Source organism: Humulus lupulus, chromosome 2, assembly GCF_963169125.1.
Source record: "Humulus lupulus chromosome 2, drHumLupu1.1, whole genome shotgun sequence".
In the NCBI taxonomy this organism is placed as follows: Eukaryota; Viridiplantae; Streptophyta; class Magnoliopsida; order Rosales; family Cannabaceae; genus Humulus; species Humulus lupulus.
Genome location: NC_084794.1, coordinates 66,294,850 through 66,310,582, shown reverse-complemented (window position 1 = coordinate 66,310,582; position 15,733 = coordinate 66,294,850). Strand labels below are relative to the sequence as shown.

General features: G+C 38.8%; 1 protein-coding gene across 14 annotated transcripts in view; it reads left to right on the top strand.

Moving 5' to 3' along the window:
• Window positions 1–427: 427 nt before the first annotated feature.
• Window positions 428–15,733, top strand: part of LOC133817967 (uncharacterized) — a 45,494-nt gene continuing 30,188 nt past the window's right edge. For 8 of the 14 annotated variants that reach the window (XR_009885748.1, XR_009885749.1, XM_062250626.1 and 5 more), the window contains exons 1-9: window positions 428–692; window positions 928–983; window positions 1,185–1,337; window positions 1,440–1,537; window positions 2,335–2,422; window positions 2,522–2,625; window positions 4,053–4,151; window positions 8,902–8,977; window positions 9,070–9,282. Coding sequence is in view for 12 of the 14 variants with exons in the window: in XM_062250626.1 (XP_062106610.1) it covers window positions 617–692; window positions 928–983; window positions 1,185–1,337; window positions 1,440–1,537; window positions 2,335–2,422; window positions 2,522–2,625; window positions 4,053–4,151; window positions 8,902–8,977; window positions 9,070–9,282 (963 nt within the window). In the remaining 2 variants the exon portion in view is untranslated. Of the gene's footprint in view, window positions 693–922; window positions 1,080–1,184; window positions 1,338–1,439; window positions 1,538–2,334; window positions 2,423–2,521; window positions 2,626–4,052; window positions 4,152–8,901; window positions 8,978–9,069; window positions 9,283–15,733 lie in introns of all 14 variants that reach the window. The other 6 variants (XM_062250635.1, XM_062250637.1, XM_062250636.1 and 3 more) reach the window with 3 other exon arrangements.

Below are 15,733 nucleotides of genomic sequence, written 5' to 3'. Positions count from 1 at the left end.
CCCGAGGCACGAGTGGGAGGTTCCTACCCTAGCGGACATCCTTTTCTTCTTCTGCCTCAAAGCCAGCCCGGATCAACGGGGGCGAGGCGACAGGTTCTACTATTTAACCCGTTTTCCCAACTTTCCAGCGGTCATCGAGCTGCCTAGCCACCCCAACGACTTCAAGACCAGTTCTTCATGTCGACGGGGTTTCACAACTGCGAATACCACTACTTCACACTACAACAAAAACCCATTTCCATAACACAAAAATTTAACACTTCTAAAAAAGTATTATAATAGATAAATAAATGTATAGGTGTGGTACTTAATCTTTTGGTACCTTTTGGCGCCTAATTTTTCCCCAGCTTCCCCCCCCCCCCCCCCAATTTTTTTTTTTCACACGGTCCCAAAGATAATCAAATTTTATTTATAAAATAAGTAAATAAAAAAAAATATAATCCCCAAATCTCTTTCTCTCTCCCTCCATAACCGATCGTCTCTTTTCTCCCTTTCTCTTTCATTTTCTCTTTGCCAACCCCGAACGGATACCCACCGATTGTCACCGCCATTCAAGCACCGGACTAGGAAGACCTTGATTCTCCATCCACGATGAACAGAGAGCCTCCCCACCACGATGAACGGACCCTTGTTTCCTGGTCATCTCAAAGTTGATTTTGGTGATTTGGTAGCCCTTGAAAAAGCTTTTAAAGGTTTGGATTCTCTAAGCTTTCTTGCATATTTGAGCTGCTTGTTTATTTTTCTGTATTCTATTATATAATTGTAAAATATCTCATTTTGAATTGGTTACTATAACTCTTTCAATTGTTATTTTGAATTTTGAGATAGAGGGGAAAAAATTTGAAGCTAGACACACATATAGAGAGATCATTGTAATGTCAATTTATTTTATTTCATTTCTTAACTTATGATTGTTGTGAAGTGCAGAAAATGGAGATCGAATAGCTGGATTTTTATTCGAACCCATCCAAGGAGAAGCTGGGGTACCTTTTCGTGAAACATATATATTTTTTCTTAAGTTTAATTAGTTAAACTAAAGAAAGCATGTACAAGCATTCATGAGTTTGTTCATTTGTTAGGTATGACTTACTTAGATTTGCCTCTCCCACATTTGGTATAACAATTTTAAGTATTTATCGACTTTAAACTACCTGAGAAGAACTGTATCTTTTGTTGGTTGGTAGGTTGTTATTCCCCATGATGGTTATTTAAAATCTGTAAGAGATCTTTGCTCAAAATACAATATTTTAATGATTGCTGATGAAATCCAATCTAGCTTAGCTAGATCGGGAAAATTGATGGCTTGTGATTGGGAAGAAGTTCGCCCAGATGTAGTGGTAAGCCATCACTTTCTTTTTCACACTCTACTGATATTTATATGTATTAGAGTGTCGCTAAAGTTCATTCACTAAATGAAAGTTTATATTTGTTCTTTCCAGATATTAGGGAAAGCCTTGGGTGGTGGAGTGATCCCTGTAAGTGCAGTTCTTGCAGAAAAAGATGTGATGCTCTGTATCCGACCTGGAGAGCATGGAAGGTTTGCAGTTATAACTGTTCACGACCTCTATCTTATTTCAGAGAAAGCAATTTAAGTTGTGGCTTTATTATTCAAGAACTTGTTGATATTGATTCTAATCATTACTAGCTAATGCACATTTATGGCTCCTAAAACCAAAAATAAATATCAGTTGTGACTTTGCCTCAATGTATTTTATAAGATGTTAATAGAGAGAGAACCATATCACCACCAAAAAATGTTTATGAAAAAGTGTAAGTAGTATGAACAAGGTCTATAGACTCTATACGTATTGTTCGCACAACATACCAGGAAATTATGTTTAGCATCACAGGTTGTTACTACTCATTGAAAATATTTTACTCCTGTTTTCTTTTAAAACCCTTGTTGGATTGGTGCCTTTTTTTAGGTGACAAATAATGAATTTGTGTCTAAAAAAATGATGATTCTGTTTCTTGAATTGCATGTCATACCATTCAGTATTTCGTTCTTTCTTATTTTTCCAATTTGCTTTTCATAATAGGTCATCTTTATATTTTCTTTTCTTTCCAATTGACACTTACCAGGCAAGAGCTCACCTTGCTTTAATTTGTCATATATATACCAGTGTTTACTAAGATCACGTGATTGGTATTTGTGGCTGTAATCTAAGATGTTTATGGGAAGGTGTTTCTGTTTTTATTTTTGTCTTTCACTACGTTTTAGAAGGAGCATTTTTGCTACTGCCTAAGTTGTAATACAAATGATGACTATCATCTTTTTATTTATACAACTTGCTTTATCAATAGAAAAATAATATTAAATCTATACTTATTCAGGGCTGAGGCAACTAAAGATGATAGATTTGGAGATTTAAGTAGGTCACAATATGGTCTTGTTGACCTTGCAGCTGCTTTATTCTATCGGGTAGTTATATCTATTCATGTTATAAAAGTTGTGATTTATGTTAGATTTCCTGAGATAAAGATTCAGGTAAGAGGTATCTAATGTGATTTTGCTTCTTAGGCTTGTGTTAACAGAGATAAGCCATCATCATCTGAGAAGCGGGTGAAGAGAGAGCATGCTGATGCATGTTTAAGAGAAGAGCTCAAAAAAGGAAAGTGGCTATGGTAAATCATAAACTGATTGATTTGGCAATATCAAGTTTCCTTTTTTGTAATTGTCATTACTTTTTATAAATAAAATGCAACAATTCTCCGCTTCCTTAATTTAGGAGTCTAATAGTTTATGAGTTGTGTGATGTGAACATTGTAAAATATATTAAGGGAAACTAAATATATAAATAACCACCCTGGTTACCGGTTTTAGATGAGCTGTAACAAATTTTTGTTAACTTTGGATTAGGAGGTTAGGTTTCTTAGTGTGACGCAGGACGCTTTGGTTAGAACAGTTATCATTGTCTTGTCTATATTGATGCTCATCTACTGAAACAAGGCTCTACTCTTTATAGGTTTGGAAGTATTTTTGCTACATATGTTCAGAGTGGATTGCAAGAATTAATGTATTAGCAGGGTTTTTGATGTGCGGAAAAGGTAGAAAAAAGTTCATGAAAAACTTGGTAATGTACGAATGTAAGTAGGGGATGGAGTAACATTTCTGGACATACTAGTCTGGAGATTTAAAAAAAAAAAAACAGAGTTCAGCAGCTAGACTATGTGAGGAAAGTGGTGATTTAAAAAAAATAATTGGTTAGTATCAAGGATGAAAAAATCGATATTATCGGCAATATTTCTGTCGAAATATCTGAATTTTCCAAGGTTCTAATATTTTTCTGAGTGTAAAACTTTATCTGTCAAAATATAGCAGAAATATTGTGGAAACATTGATGAAATGTCAGAAATATCAATTTAATTTTGAAAAGTATCAAATAAAACACAAAAGAAACAATTTAAATCATATTTTTTAATATGAAAACATAATTGATAGAGACTCTTGTAAGTAATCTTTGTAGAGTATCTTGTAACCACTTTAACATCATTTATGATTTTAGCAACTATAGAATGAAATCTTGTGATAGTGACTACTCTAGTATCTGCAAGATTTTTCAATTATTCATATACTCAATTTGGTTGGTTTAATATTCTTATTTACATGTAGTTATACTCAAACTATATCATAATATAATTAGTATTGATTAGATGAAGATCATATGAATACTACTTTTGAACCCCTAAGAGTTTGTTTTGGTATTGATTTTCTTTTTATGAAATGTTATATTTGTATGGAAATGTATTTATGAAGATATGTTTAAATATATGTGGATTATGTATTATTGAATGTTTTGTATTTGTTTAAGATTTTATGATAAAAATTATATTTTAAGAATTTATTTGTAATTTCAATAAAGTTTTAAAAATTTTCCAATCGGTATTGATATTTTCTCTGATATTTCCATAAAATCAAGTACCGGTATATCTATGGACACCAATATTTTCAACCTTATGATTCCCTGTCATAATACTACAAAAGAATGTTTATGATTCCCGGTCATGATACTACAAAAGAATGTTTAAGTAACAGAGGGATTATTCTACAGGAATGCTGCATTTTGTTGTCTCACTCACAACTACAAAAGGCGCATGAGTAAAATTCTCTTCATCTACTGGTTTGAGGGTATCATTGTAAGCTTTGAAAGGTAGTTCTTTGTGTCAGGTCAAACATAGTAAATAGTTATACCTTTGCTGAATGTATCTGAACTATTATTCTTCTGATGTGATTCTTTACTGTGTTGATAATTTTGTGCACAAGTGACTTCATACTTTATATAGTCAAATTTGTCTATAAAATTATAAATCATTGAGATTTCTCTCTAATTTTGTTCTCTCTACATTTTTTCTATCTGTTGTTCTATTTCTCTCTATGGATTCATGTAACGCCCTGGATAGCCAAGACCGCTACACTGTGTACTTGTAAAGTGCAGGACTTGCTAGTCAAGTCATTAATTTAAAAACGCGTCATTAGTTTAAGTGTTCTAGGGTTAAAAGACATTTTGTCCTCAAAAGATACACCTTATATATTATAAACAGTTTACAGAAGGGATCCCCAAAACATCAGTGTTTAAAAGCTGGTTCGCGAAATTCAACAGTTAAAGGTATACATTAGCCATACTAAGGCAAAATACAAGGTTCTGGTCCTCTTGTCCCTGTAACCTTCTCAGCCGTGGCGGCTGAGCGGCCTTCCATGTACATTCACCTTGCAGAGCTCTCCAATCAAGGCTGATCGATCTTGCCTTTGCCTTTACCTGCACCACGTAGCACCCGTGAGCCAAGGCCCAGCAAGAAAACATCATATACAACACAATCATTGATATCACACAGTTTAGTCAGCAAGCATGATGTTTCATCAAATAATTCACAATAGACATCCAGCACATAAGCTCAGATTCTAGATGTAATTAATCAATTATATCATTCACATCACATAATACTCAGGGCCGATGACTTAGGCCGCACCCTCTATTTATCCCACTGACTCCGGCCCGCTTAAACCGAGCTCAGTGCATAATAAGCTGTCCTCGGCTACCAGTGGCCGGGCCGCGCCCTGTGCGCTAGTGAAACCCTTGGCACCCTTAGGCCGTTGGTTCACTAAATGGCTTGCATGGCATAATACCATCCTTTCAAGCATTTACAATAGGGAACCCTTAGTCCTGTCACATATATTCAACCAGGTGCAGTTTTCTTACCTTTAATCTTTTCGGTTTAGGATTATGAGCAACGCCCCTCAAGCACGATCCGATCCCTAGCCTAAGCCTTTATCACCTAGTCACAAACAAAGTATAGGGTCTCATTAAAACTCAAATTAGGGTTCTCGGTCACAAAACTAACTCCCGGGAATTCAAATTCCACCAAGCACGGTGGTGGAACCAATCTCGAGCAAACTAGACCCCATCCCCAAGCCTAGAATCCTCAAAAGTTCAATTGCACAATCAAGGGCTGCGACCCTTGGAGCTTAGCCATGGCCCTAGCCCCAAAACAGAACCAAGGATCAACCTGGGCAAGGACACGCACCGCGGCCCTTGCTTTGGGCACTGCGGCGCCCTCCCTTGGCCGAGCCTCCTTGGCCCTTTTTCGTCCTAGGGCCGCAACACTCTAGAATAGAGCCGCGACCTTTCCTTTCGAACCTAGAAAACCCACCATTTTATGGCTCAAAACCTCAGCCAAAACCACCCCTAAGTTTCCTACTTCAACACCCAACATATCCTCAACTCATGCTACACAATTTCAATAGAAACTTAGCTCAATAAGCCATAGAAAATTCACTTCCAATCCATGAAACTCTAAGAACGTAAACACCCTGTTATAACCAGTCAAAACTCAAACTCAAATCATCAATTCATGAAACAAAGTTTACCTTCTTGATTGAACCCTTCCCTTAGCTGAATCCCAGCTGATTCCAAGGATTTCCCCAGCTCAATTCCACCCTAATCATTAATTGAACAATACCTCAATACCCAGCTGAAACTCAAGTTCTAACCACAAGAAGAAGGAGATTCATGTTTACCTTGGTCCTGATTTAATCCTTGATTGTCTACTGAGCTAGTCCCCAAGATTGCTCCTGAATTCTTCTAAATTTCCAGCAATTCTTCAGCTTCAATTTCCCCAATTCCCTTGAGAGTTTCTGGTTTAGTTCCCTTTGTTTTTTTTTTTCTCTTGAGAGTGAGAGTGAGAGTAATCAGCTGAGTAGGGAAAATGGTAATGTCGATCTAATTTTCTAAAGGCTTCCTAAGTTTGTCTTACTGGTTAAGTTAATCCCACAGCTCGGGGTGCCGGAACCGTCCCCGAGACCAAAACGGTAAAATTCCCCAATATTCTTGCTTAGACATTCTAACCTCGAATATATCTCCATATATTTAATTTTATGACCCGATAGTCCAAATCGCTACCCGATACCTAAAATACCCCTGACTTGTCCATAGTCATATCTTAAGTCCCGTTGTGACTTTTCCCGTTATCTGACCCTAGGATCGTCTCGAGTTGCGCTTTATGAACCTGCCCACATAATAATGCGGTTCTCACATATATCACATAAATATTTCATATTATCACATAATATCATTAATTACCATATAATCATCATTAATCACATATTCACACATTTAAGTCAATAATATTCACTCTAATCCCATTTATGCCCTCCCGCCACACTAATCAAGGCCCTTAAGCCTTATTAGCGAATTTGGGTCGTTACAACTATCCCCTCCTAATGAGAATTTCATCCTCAAAATTTACTTGAATATCTCGGGATACTGATCCCGCATCGCCGTCTTTAACTCCCAGGTCGCTTCCTCGACCTTGCTATTCCTCCATAATACTTTCACTAATGGAATTGTCTTGTTACGTAAGACTTTGTCCTTCCAATCTAAAATCTGAACTGGTCGCTCCTCATAGGACAAATCTGTCTGCAATTCTAAGTCCTCGTACCTCAGCACATGCATCGCATCAGAAACATACTTCCGCAACATAGAGACATGGAACACATTATGAACTCCTGATAGCGACGGTGGCAAGGCCAGCCTATAAGCCACCTGCCCAATCCTCTCTAGGATCTCAAAAGGCCCAACAAACCGATGGCTCAACTTTCCCTTCACTCCAAACCTCCTCACACCCCTCAATGGTGAGACTCGCAGAAACACGTGGTCCCCAACCTGGAACTCCACATTCCTATGCTTAGGATCAGCGTAGCTTTTCGTTTTACTCTGCGAAGCAAGCATTCTCGCTCACATCTTTTCAATAGCCTCAGTAGTCTTCTGAACCATATCCGGCCCCAAATATCTTCTCTTACCCATCTCATCCTAGTGAATGGGTGATCTGCACTTCCTTCCATATAACATCTCATATGGAGCCACTCCAATCGTGGACTGATAACTGCTGTTATATGAAAACTCGATCAATGGGAGATACTTACTCCACGAACCCTCGAAATCAATCACACATGTCCTCCAATACCTGAATCGTCCTCTCAGACTGTCCATCAGTCTGAGGATGAAAAGCTATGCTAAACTTCAGCTGAGTCCCCATGGCTCTCTGTAGAGCTCCCCATAGGGTTGTGCAGAAACGATCCAATCCAATAACAAACCGACCGATCCAATATCAACCGACCGCTAAAAATTGGATATCCAATCATGATTGGATTGGATCGGATGACATTTTTAAAAATCCAATATTGGATCGGTCGGTTCTTGGATGACATGTAAATCCAATGGATCCAACCGACCGATCCAATCCAATAATGATCCAATACCATCCAATTAATATTCAGATAAAAAATATATTATATATATTTTTAAAGTTAAAATATATTATATTTTATTACATTTACTATTTACATATATTAAAAAGCATTTATATTCTAAAAGAAAAAAAAAAAGCAAATCCCTACCAGACCTCTCTCTCTCTCTATCGTATTCCTATCCTAAGCCGCCATCTCCACTGACCTGCCTAGAGAGTTGACGACGACGGAAACTCTCCACTCGCAGACGATCGAAGACACCGCAGCTTCTCCCCTACTCGCTGACGAAGACGGCATATTCTCCCTCAGTCGCCGACGGAAATGACACAGCTCCTCCCTCCCCGACGACGGCACAGCTTCTCCCTCGTAAACGATAGCAACTCAGGTATTTTTAACTTTCTCTTAATTTAATATACACATTTATAGGTACTCTTACTTTCATATTTTTTATATATGTTTTCTCATTAAAATTGATTATAAGAATATCTTCAAATCGTTGAAAATTAGGGAAAAAAAGAAAAGGATTTTCTATGTTGTTGCCTTACTGGGATTCTGTTTATTGAAGTTTTGGTTCCTCATTGTTGGATCCAGAATTTCTTTTTTTTCTTTCTTTAAAGGCAGTAACGACTTTTGTTTAAGGTTTGGTGTCTATTATCTCTAGTTCCTCAGATTATTGTAGTGATCTTGACAACATCGTTTGGAGTATTAAGAGTCTAATTCCTAGCTTTGATTTTGTAAGTTCCAGATTTGTTTTTAGAGAAGCTAATCAATTAGCTCACTGTTTAGCCAATTACACACTTGATAGTGGTGTAAGCTAAGCTTAGTGGCTCGTGTTGCTCTTTATGCAGATTAGCAGTTCATATACGTTAAATTAAAAAGCTCAACTTCTTATATAATTATTTATTATTCAAGACTCAAGTGATGATGTCATTAAATATCTTCTTCTTTAAATTGATACTAATGATACAAGTTTGAACATATATGTTGTGATATGTATGTATATATATTATATGTATAGCGTTTTTGGTGTATATGCATTAGTATAGAGTTTTAACATAATGTTCTTTTATAAATTATCTTTGCAGGCTTTGATGTATATGCATTACAACATTACTTAGTATAGAGTTTTAATATAATGTTCTTTTTTTGTATTCTAGATTATTAGAGTGGGGTTGGGAAAAAATCATCATCACACTAGACACCACTGCGGATTCTGCAAGTGCATCTAGCTCGGTGAGTTTAATTATTTATCATTTTCTTTAATTTAGAAATTAAAATTTAATTTAACACTAATATTTTATATTTTAAAATTTTTGTTCACATAGATGGCTTCAACTGGACACAAACCTAAATCTCTTGATGAGGAAGAAGATCCTGGGATTGAGCATATAAGCAATGAAGGAACAGATGCACAAGATGTGGATAAAAGTACAACACCATCATCTACCACTTTACCTACTACTGATGATGGGATTGAGGAAAATAAATTGAAGAGGAAGTCAAAACCTTCATCATGGGTGTGGGAGCACTTTACTAAGGTTTGTGATACTAAAAAGAATGAAAAAGCTAAATGCAATTATTGTGGTGCTGAATATGCTTGTGGTAGTAAGAAAAATGGGACTAGTAATTTGGCTCATCATATTAGAAATCAATATAAGAAGTATGAGGGGGCTTTGGGAGTTGACAAGAAGCAAAAAACACTATGTTTTGAAATGAAAGGGGATGGAAACTCTTTGGTGATACATAAATTTGATCCTGAAGGAATTAGAGAATATGTTGCTAGGATGATTATCAAAGATGAACTTCCATTTTCTTTTGTGGAAAATGAAGGTTTTAGAGAACTACTTTGGAAAATTGAGCCTAAATTTAGTGTCCCTTCTCGCACTACAATTACAAGGGATGTCATGGATCTTTACGTTAGGGAGAAAAAGAAGTTCAGAGATTTTTTTGTTAGAAAAAAACAGAGAGTTAGTCTTACAACTGATACATGGACATCTTGTCAAAATTTGCATTACATGTGTTTAACTGCTCACTTTATTGATGATTCTTGGATCTTGCATAAGAAGATATTGAGTTATATTGTTGTTCCTAACTCTAAAGGTGACACACTTGGCAAAGCTATTGAACAATGTTTGTTAGATTGGGGGCTTGAGAGGGTATTTACCGTTACTTTAGATAATGCAACATCAAATAATATTTCTGTTCAATATGTCATAAATACTGTAAATCAGTGGGGTGGTGCAATCTTGAGAGGTGAACACATGCACTTAAGATGTGCTTCACATATCTTGAACTTGATTGTTCAAGATGGGTTAAAACAGTATGACCAAAGTATAAGCAAGATTAGAGATGTTGTGAGATATGTGAAATCTTCAAGTGCTAGAATGCAAAAGCTGAAGGAGTGTGTTGAGCAGGCTAAAATCACATGTAAGAAATCAATTTCCTTAGATGTCCCAACTCGTTGGAATTCTACTTACTTGATGTTAGAGGCAGCTGAAAAGTATCAAAAGGCATTTGAAAGGATGGAGATGCATGATGTAGGATATGTCAAAGAGTTTTGCACTTATGAGGAGAAAGCATGTCCCAATGAGAGTGATTGGGAGAGTGCTAGATTGTTCATAAAGTTCTTAAAGATCTTTTATGATTGCACCTTAAGATCCTCCGGGTCTAATTATGTAACATCAAACCACTTTCTAGATCGAGTTTCTTTTATCTATAGTCGGTTGGCATTCTAGTGTGGGAATAAGAATAATTATAAACTGACTATTATGGCTGAATCAATGAAGCAAAAATTTGACAAGTATTGGGGGGAAATAGAGAAATTGAACCCTTTATTACTTGTGGCTGTTTTACTTGATCCTTGTTATAAGGAGCCATTTTTGAAAGTATGCTTCGAGATGATGTGTGGTGATTCACTTGAAGCTTCAAGACATGCAAACGATGTTAGGAAGACTTTGGATCAAATGTACAAAGAGTACTCCATCATTGATTTTAATGGTGGTATGCATAATTCTTCTAGTACTCACCTTGGGGAAGAGAGTAGGGATTATGATGAGGATGATGATGATTACACTTGGTTTGATCAACAACGCAAAGAAAAGTTGAAGGCGGCTGAACACTCGGAGAACAAAACAGAAGTTGATAAGTATTTCATAGAAGCATGTGAGAACTTTGAAAATTCTGATTTTGATATTTTGAAATGGTGGAAACATAATGCTAGTAGATTTAAGATTCTTTCAAAGATAGCACAAGATATCTTTGCCATTCCTGTATCTACTGTTGCATCAGAATCTGCATTCTCTACTGGGGGTGAGTCATTGATCCATATAGGAGTTGTTTAACTCCTAAAGCTGTACAAGCACTCATATGTACTCAGAATTGGATTTTCCATACAACAACAATTGATATCGCTGGAACAATTGAAGAAGTGGAAGCATTAGAAAATGGTAAATGCATTTATATTTTTACTATATTTTATACCTGTTTGCAATATTAAATACTTATCATTTTTATTTTCAATTTGCAGAAATATTGGCTGGAATTGGGGATATCAGAATTGAGTGATATTGTCACTTTGGACCGATGAAGGATTCTATGATATTCATAATTTGTGCACTCTTGTTTATGTAGCATGTATTATTATAACTCGATGTGAGACTTATGTTACAATTTAGGTTGGATTTATGTTGGACTTATGTTACAATTTAGGTTGGATTTAAGTTGGGTTTGTAATGTTTTGAACTAATATATTAGTCGTTTATGTGAAAAATCAGGTTTAACTCTTCTAAGGATCAGATTGGATGGATCCAATCAATCCAATTAATATTGGATCAAAAATATTGGATGGATCCAATCCGATCTAATAAATATTGGATCAAAAATATTGGATGGATCCGATCCAATACAGGGATTCATATCCATTGGATGGAACCGATCCAATCCAATGACTTATTGGATCAATTCAGTTCGGTTGAGCATACAGTATTGGATTGGATCGGTTGGAGAAATCCAACATCGAATATATAATTGGATTGGATCTGGATGGGTCCAAAAACATTGGATATGGTCCAATGAACAGCCCTAGCTCCCCAAAACTTGGAGGTAAAGATAGGGTCTCGATCAGATACAATAGACTTTGGAACCCCATGGAGACAAACTATCTCCCTCACATACAACTCTGCATACTGCTCCACTGTATAAGTTGACCTCACTGGTAGAAAATGAGCTGACTTGGTGTATCTGTCCATTATCACCCACACCGAGTCATGAAGTCTAACTGTCTTGGGAAATCCTCCCACAAAATCCATCGTAATATCCTCCCATTTCCACTCTGGGATACCCAAAGGCTGAAGCAAACTCGTTGGTCGCTGATGCTCAGCCTTAACCTGCTGACATGTCAAACATCTAGACACATACTCAACTACATCCTTCTTCATCCCGGGCCACCAATATAATGTCCGTAGATCTTGATACATCTTTGTGGTACCTGGATGAAGTGAGTATGGTGTAGTGTGAGACTCATCCAATATCTCCCGTCTAATCCCCTCATCTGCTGGAACACATATCCGTCCTTGATATCAGAGCAAACCTGTCTCAGAAACTGCATAATCCTTAGCTGTCCCTGCTAAAGCATGCTACCTAACTTCCTGCAACTGTACATCTGCCAACTGACCCTCCTTGACCCGCTCTAACAGGGTCGATTGCAAAGTGATATTGGCTAACTGGCCTACCACCAGTTCTATTTTTGCCCTGACCATCTCATCAGCCAATTCTCTCGAGATTTGGGTGGAAACATACAACTGTCCTAGGCCCCTCTGGCTTAACGCATCTGCCACTACGTTGGCTTTCCCAGGGTGGTAAAGGATGTCACAGTCATAATCCTTAACCAACTCCAACCAATGCCTTTGCCTCATATTCAGATCCTTCTGGGTGAAGAAATACTTCAGACTCTTATGATCAGTTTATATCTCGCACTTCTCTCCATACAGATAATGACGCCACACCTTTAGTGCGAATACCACTACTGCTAACTCCAAATCGTGAGTCGGATACCGCTGCTCATACTCCTTCAGTTGTCGAGATGCATAGGCTATAACTTTCTCATTCTGCATCAACACATAGCCTAAACCCATCCTCAACGCGTCACAGTAGACCACAAACTTTCCTTCCTCCGAAGGAAGACTCAACACAGGTGCAGAAATAAGCCGTCGCTTCAATTCTTGGAAACTGTTCTCACACTTCTTTGACTAGATGAACTTCTGATTCTTTCTTGTCAGCTCTGTCATTGGTGAAGAAATTTTTGAGAACCCCTCTATAAACCGCCTGTAGTAACCAGCCAACCCAAGGAAACTTAGCGTACAACTGATGCTCCCTCAACCTCTGCAAAACTTGTCAGAGATGCTGCTCATGCTCTGCCTTTGAACTGGAGTATACCAAAATGTCGTCGATGAAGAAAATAACAAACTGATCCAAGAAGTCCTTGAACACCCTGTTCATCAGATCCATGAAAGCTGCTGGGGCATTGGTCAGGCCAAGAGACATGACCAAGAACTCATAATGCCCATACTGTGTCCGGAAGGCTGTCTTTGGTATATCCTCATCCTTGATCCTCAACTGGTGATAACCAGATCGAAGATCAATCTTTGAGAACACCATCTTACCCTGCAGCTGATCAAACAAGTCATCAATCCTTGGTAGAGGGTACTTATTCTTGATAGTCAACTTGTTCAATTCTCTGTAATCTATACACATCCTCAAGGTCCCATCTTTCTTCTTAACGATTAACACTAGAACGCCCCATGGAGAATAGCTAGGTCTGATAAACCCCAAATCCAGAAGTTCTTGCAACTATATCTTCATCTCTTTCAGTTCTGCTGGTGCCATCCTGTACGATGTCCTTGATACTGGTTCTGTCCCCGGTGCCAACTCAATCTCAAACTGAATCTCCCTGGGTGGCAGCAACCCTGGCAGATCCTCAGGGAATACATCCAAAAACTCACACACCAATCTGGTCTCTCCCGGCCCTGCCGGCATAACTCTAGCAGTATCCACTACACTAGCCAGAAAACCTATGCATCCCCCCTGCAACAAGTCTTTGGCTCTCAATGCTGAAATCATGGGTACGCGTGGTCCAGACACCGCACCCACAAAGACAAAAGGGTCCTCGCCCCCAGGCTCAAAAGTAACCATCTTCTTCCTGCAATCAATCGTAGCCCCATATCTAGCTAATCAGTCCATCCCCAGAATCATATCGAATTCCTCCAAATCTAACTCAATCAGATCCACCGAGAGTTCTCTACTATCAACCATCACTGGCAGTGCCCTAACCCATCTCCTAGAGACTACCAGTTCCCCTGTAGGCAACAAAGTCCTAAACCCCGCAGTCCGATACTCACTTGGTCTACACAATCTATCAATCACTCTACTAGAAACAAAAGAATGTGTAGCACCAGAATCAATCAATACTATAAAAGGAAAGCCAGCACTAGAAAGCTGACCTGTCACTACCAAAGGACTAGCCTCGGCCTCTGCCTGAGTCAAGGTGAATACTCGAGCTGGAGTCAAGCTATCCACCTTCCTTGCTTCGCCCTTCTTTACCGTTGGGCAGTCTTTCCTGAGATGCCCTACCACTCTGCACACAAAGCAAGCCTTGGCCCGACACTCGCCCAGATGACGTCTTCTATATCTCGGACACTCTGGATAGGTCTGCCATGCCTCGCCGCCACCCTGACCACCCCGACCCCTCCTATCAGGACCAGCAGCAGTCGAAGTGTCAGGAGTCTTCCTCTTGAAGTCACTGGGGCCTCCGCCCCTACCCGTCCCTGAATAAGGAGGCACCGCTTTGCGACCCTCACGCCTCACTGCTCTCTCCCTCCATATCTTGTTCTCCGCTTCCTCAGCGGTTAGAGCCTTCTCAATGTCCTGGGCATAAGTTGTTCCTCCAGGTACCGTTGTGATCCTGACATCCCGGGCTATCATAGCATTAAGCCCCCTGATAAAACGATCTTGCCTAGCAGCATCAATAGGCACAAGATCTGGTGCAAACTTCGCAAGCCTATCAAATTTCAGGGCATACTCAGTAACAGTCATATTGCCCTGCACCAAACTCATAAACTCATTGACCTTTGCTGCTCTGACAGCAACATTGTAGTACTTCTGACTAAACAAATCTTTGAAACCTTCCTAACTTAAAGTAGTAACATCTCTAGTCTGCGATGCCACTTCCCACCAGATACGGGCATCCTCCCTCAACATATAAGTGGCACAGGCCAGTCTATCATGCCCCTCAAATCTCATAAAATCCAGAATTACTGTATCATAGTTAGCCGTTGCTTGGCTTTCAACGGATCCGATCACCCTCAAAGATTGGGGGTTGCTGCTTCCTGAACCGCTCATATAACGGTTCCCACTTGTTAAGAACCTCCCCATGCTGCACAATTGGAAACACTGTAGGTGGTACAATAGGGGCAGCACTCCTTGATGGAGCCTGCTGTCGCAGAATACGAATCTGCTCGTCTTGACTCTGTAGTCGAGCCTTCATATCAGCCATTAACTGCTGCCAGTTCTCAGGGAATGGTAGAGGATTCTGGCCCTGGTCATCATTCCCGGCCCTAGACCTAGTGCCGGCTAGTCGTGTAGACTTTCTTGGATGCATAGCTATCCAAGTCAATTTGCAAATAACGACTCGGCAGTTAGACCATGATGACAGGGTAAAAGCTTCCCCAAGATCCACCAATGGAGCATAACCAATCACAAACATTTAACATATAAGCATCCATCCACATGCGCTGGTTGCTAATAAACACGCCACCAACCTCATACTCATCACACAATGTCTACAAAACAAGCATTCATCCAAGCACTATATACAATTAATCATCCATATACTCATTTATATGCACGACGATGTTAATAAACATGCCTCAATATTTTCACACAGCAGTCAAGGGCCGGCCCCTATCAGTTTCTCATGCTTCCTAGTAATCCGGT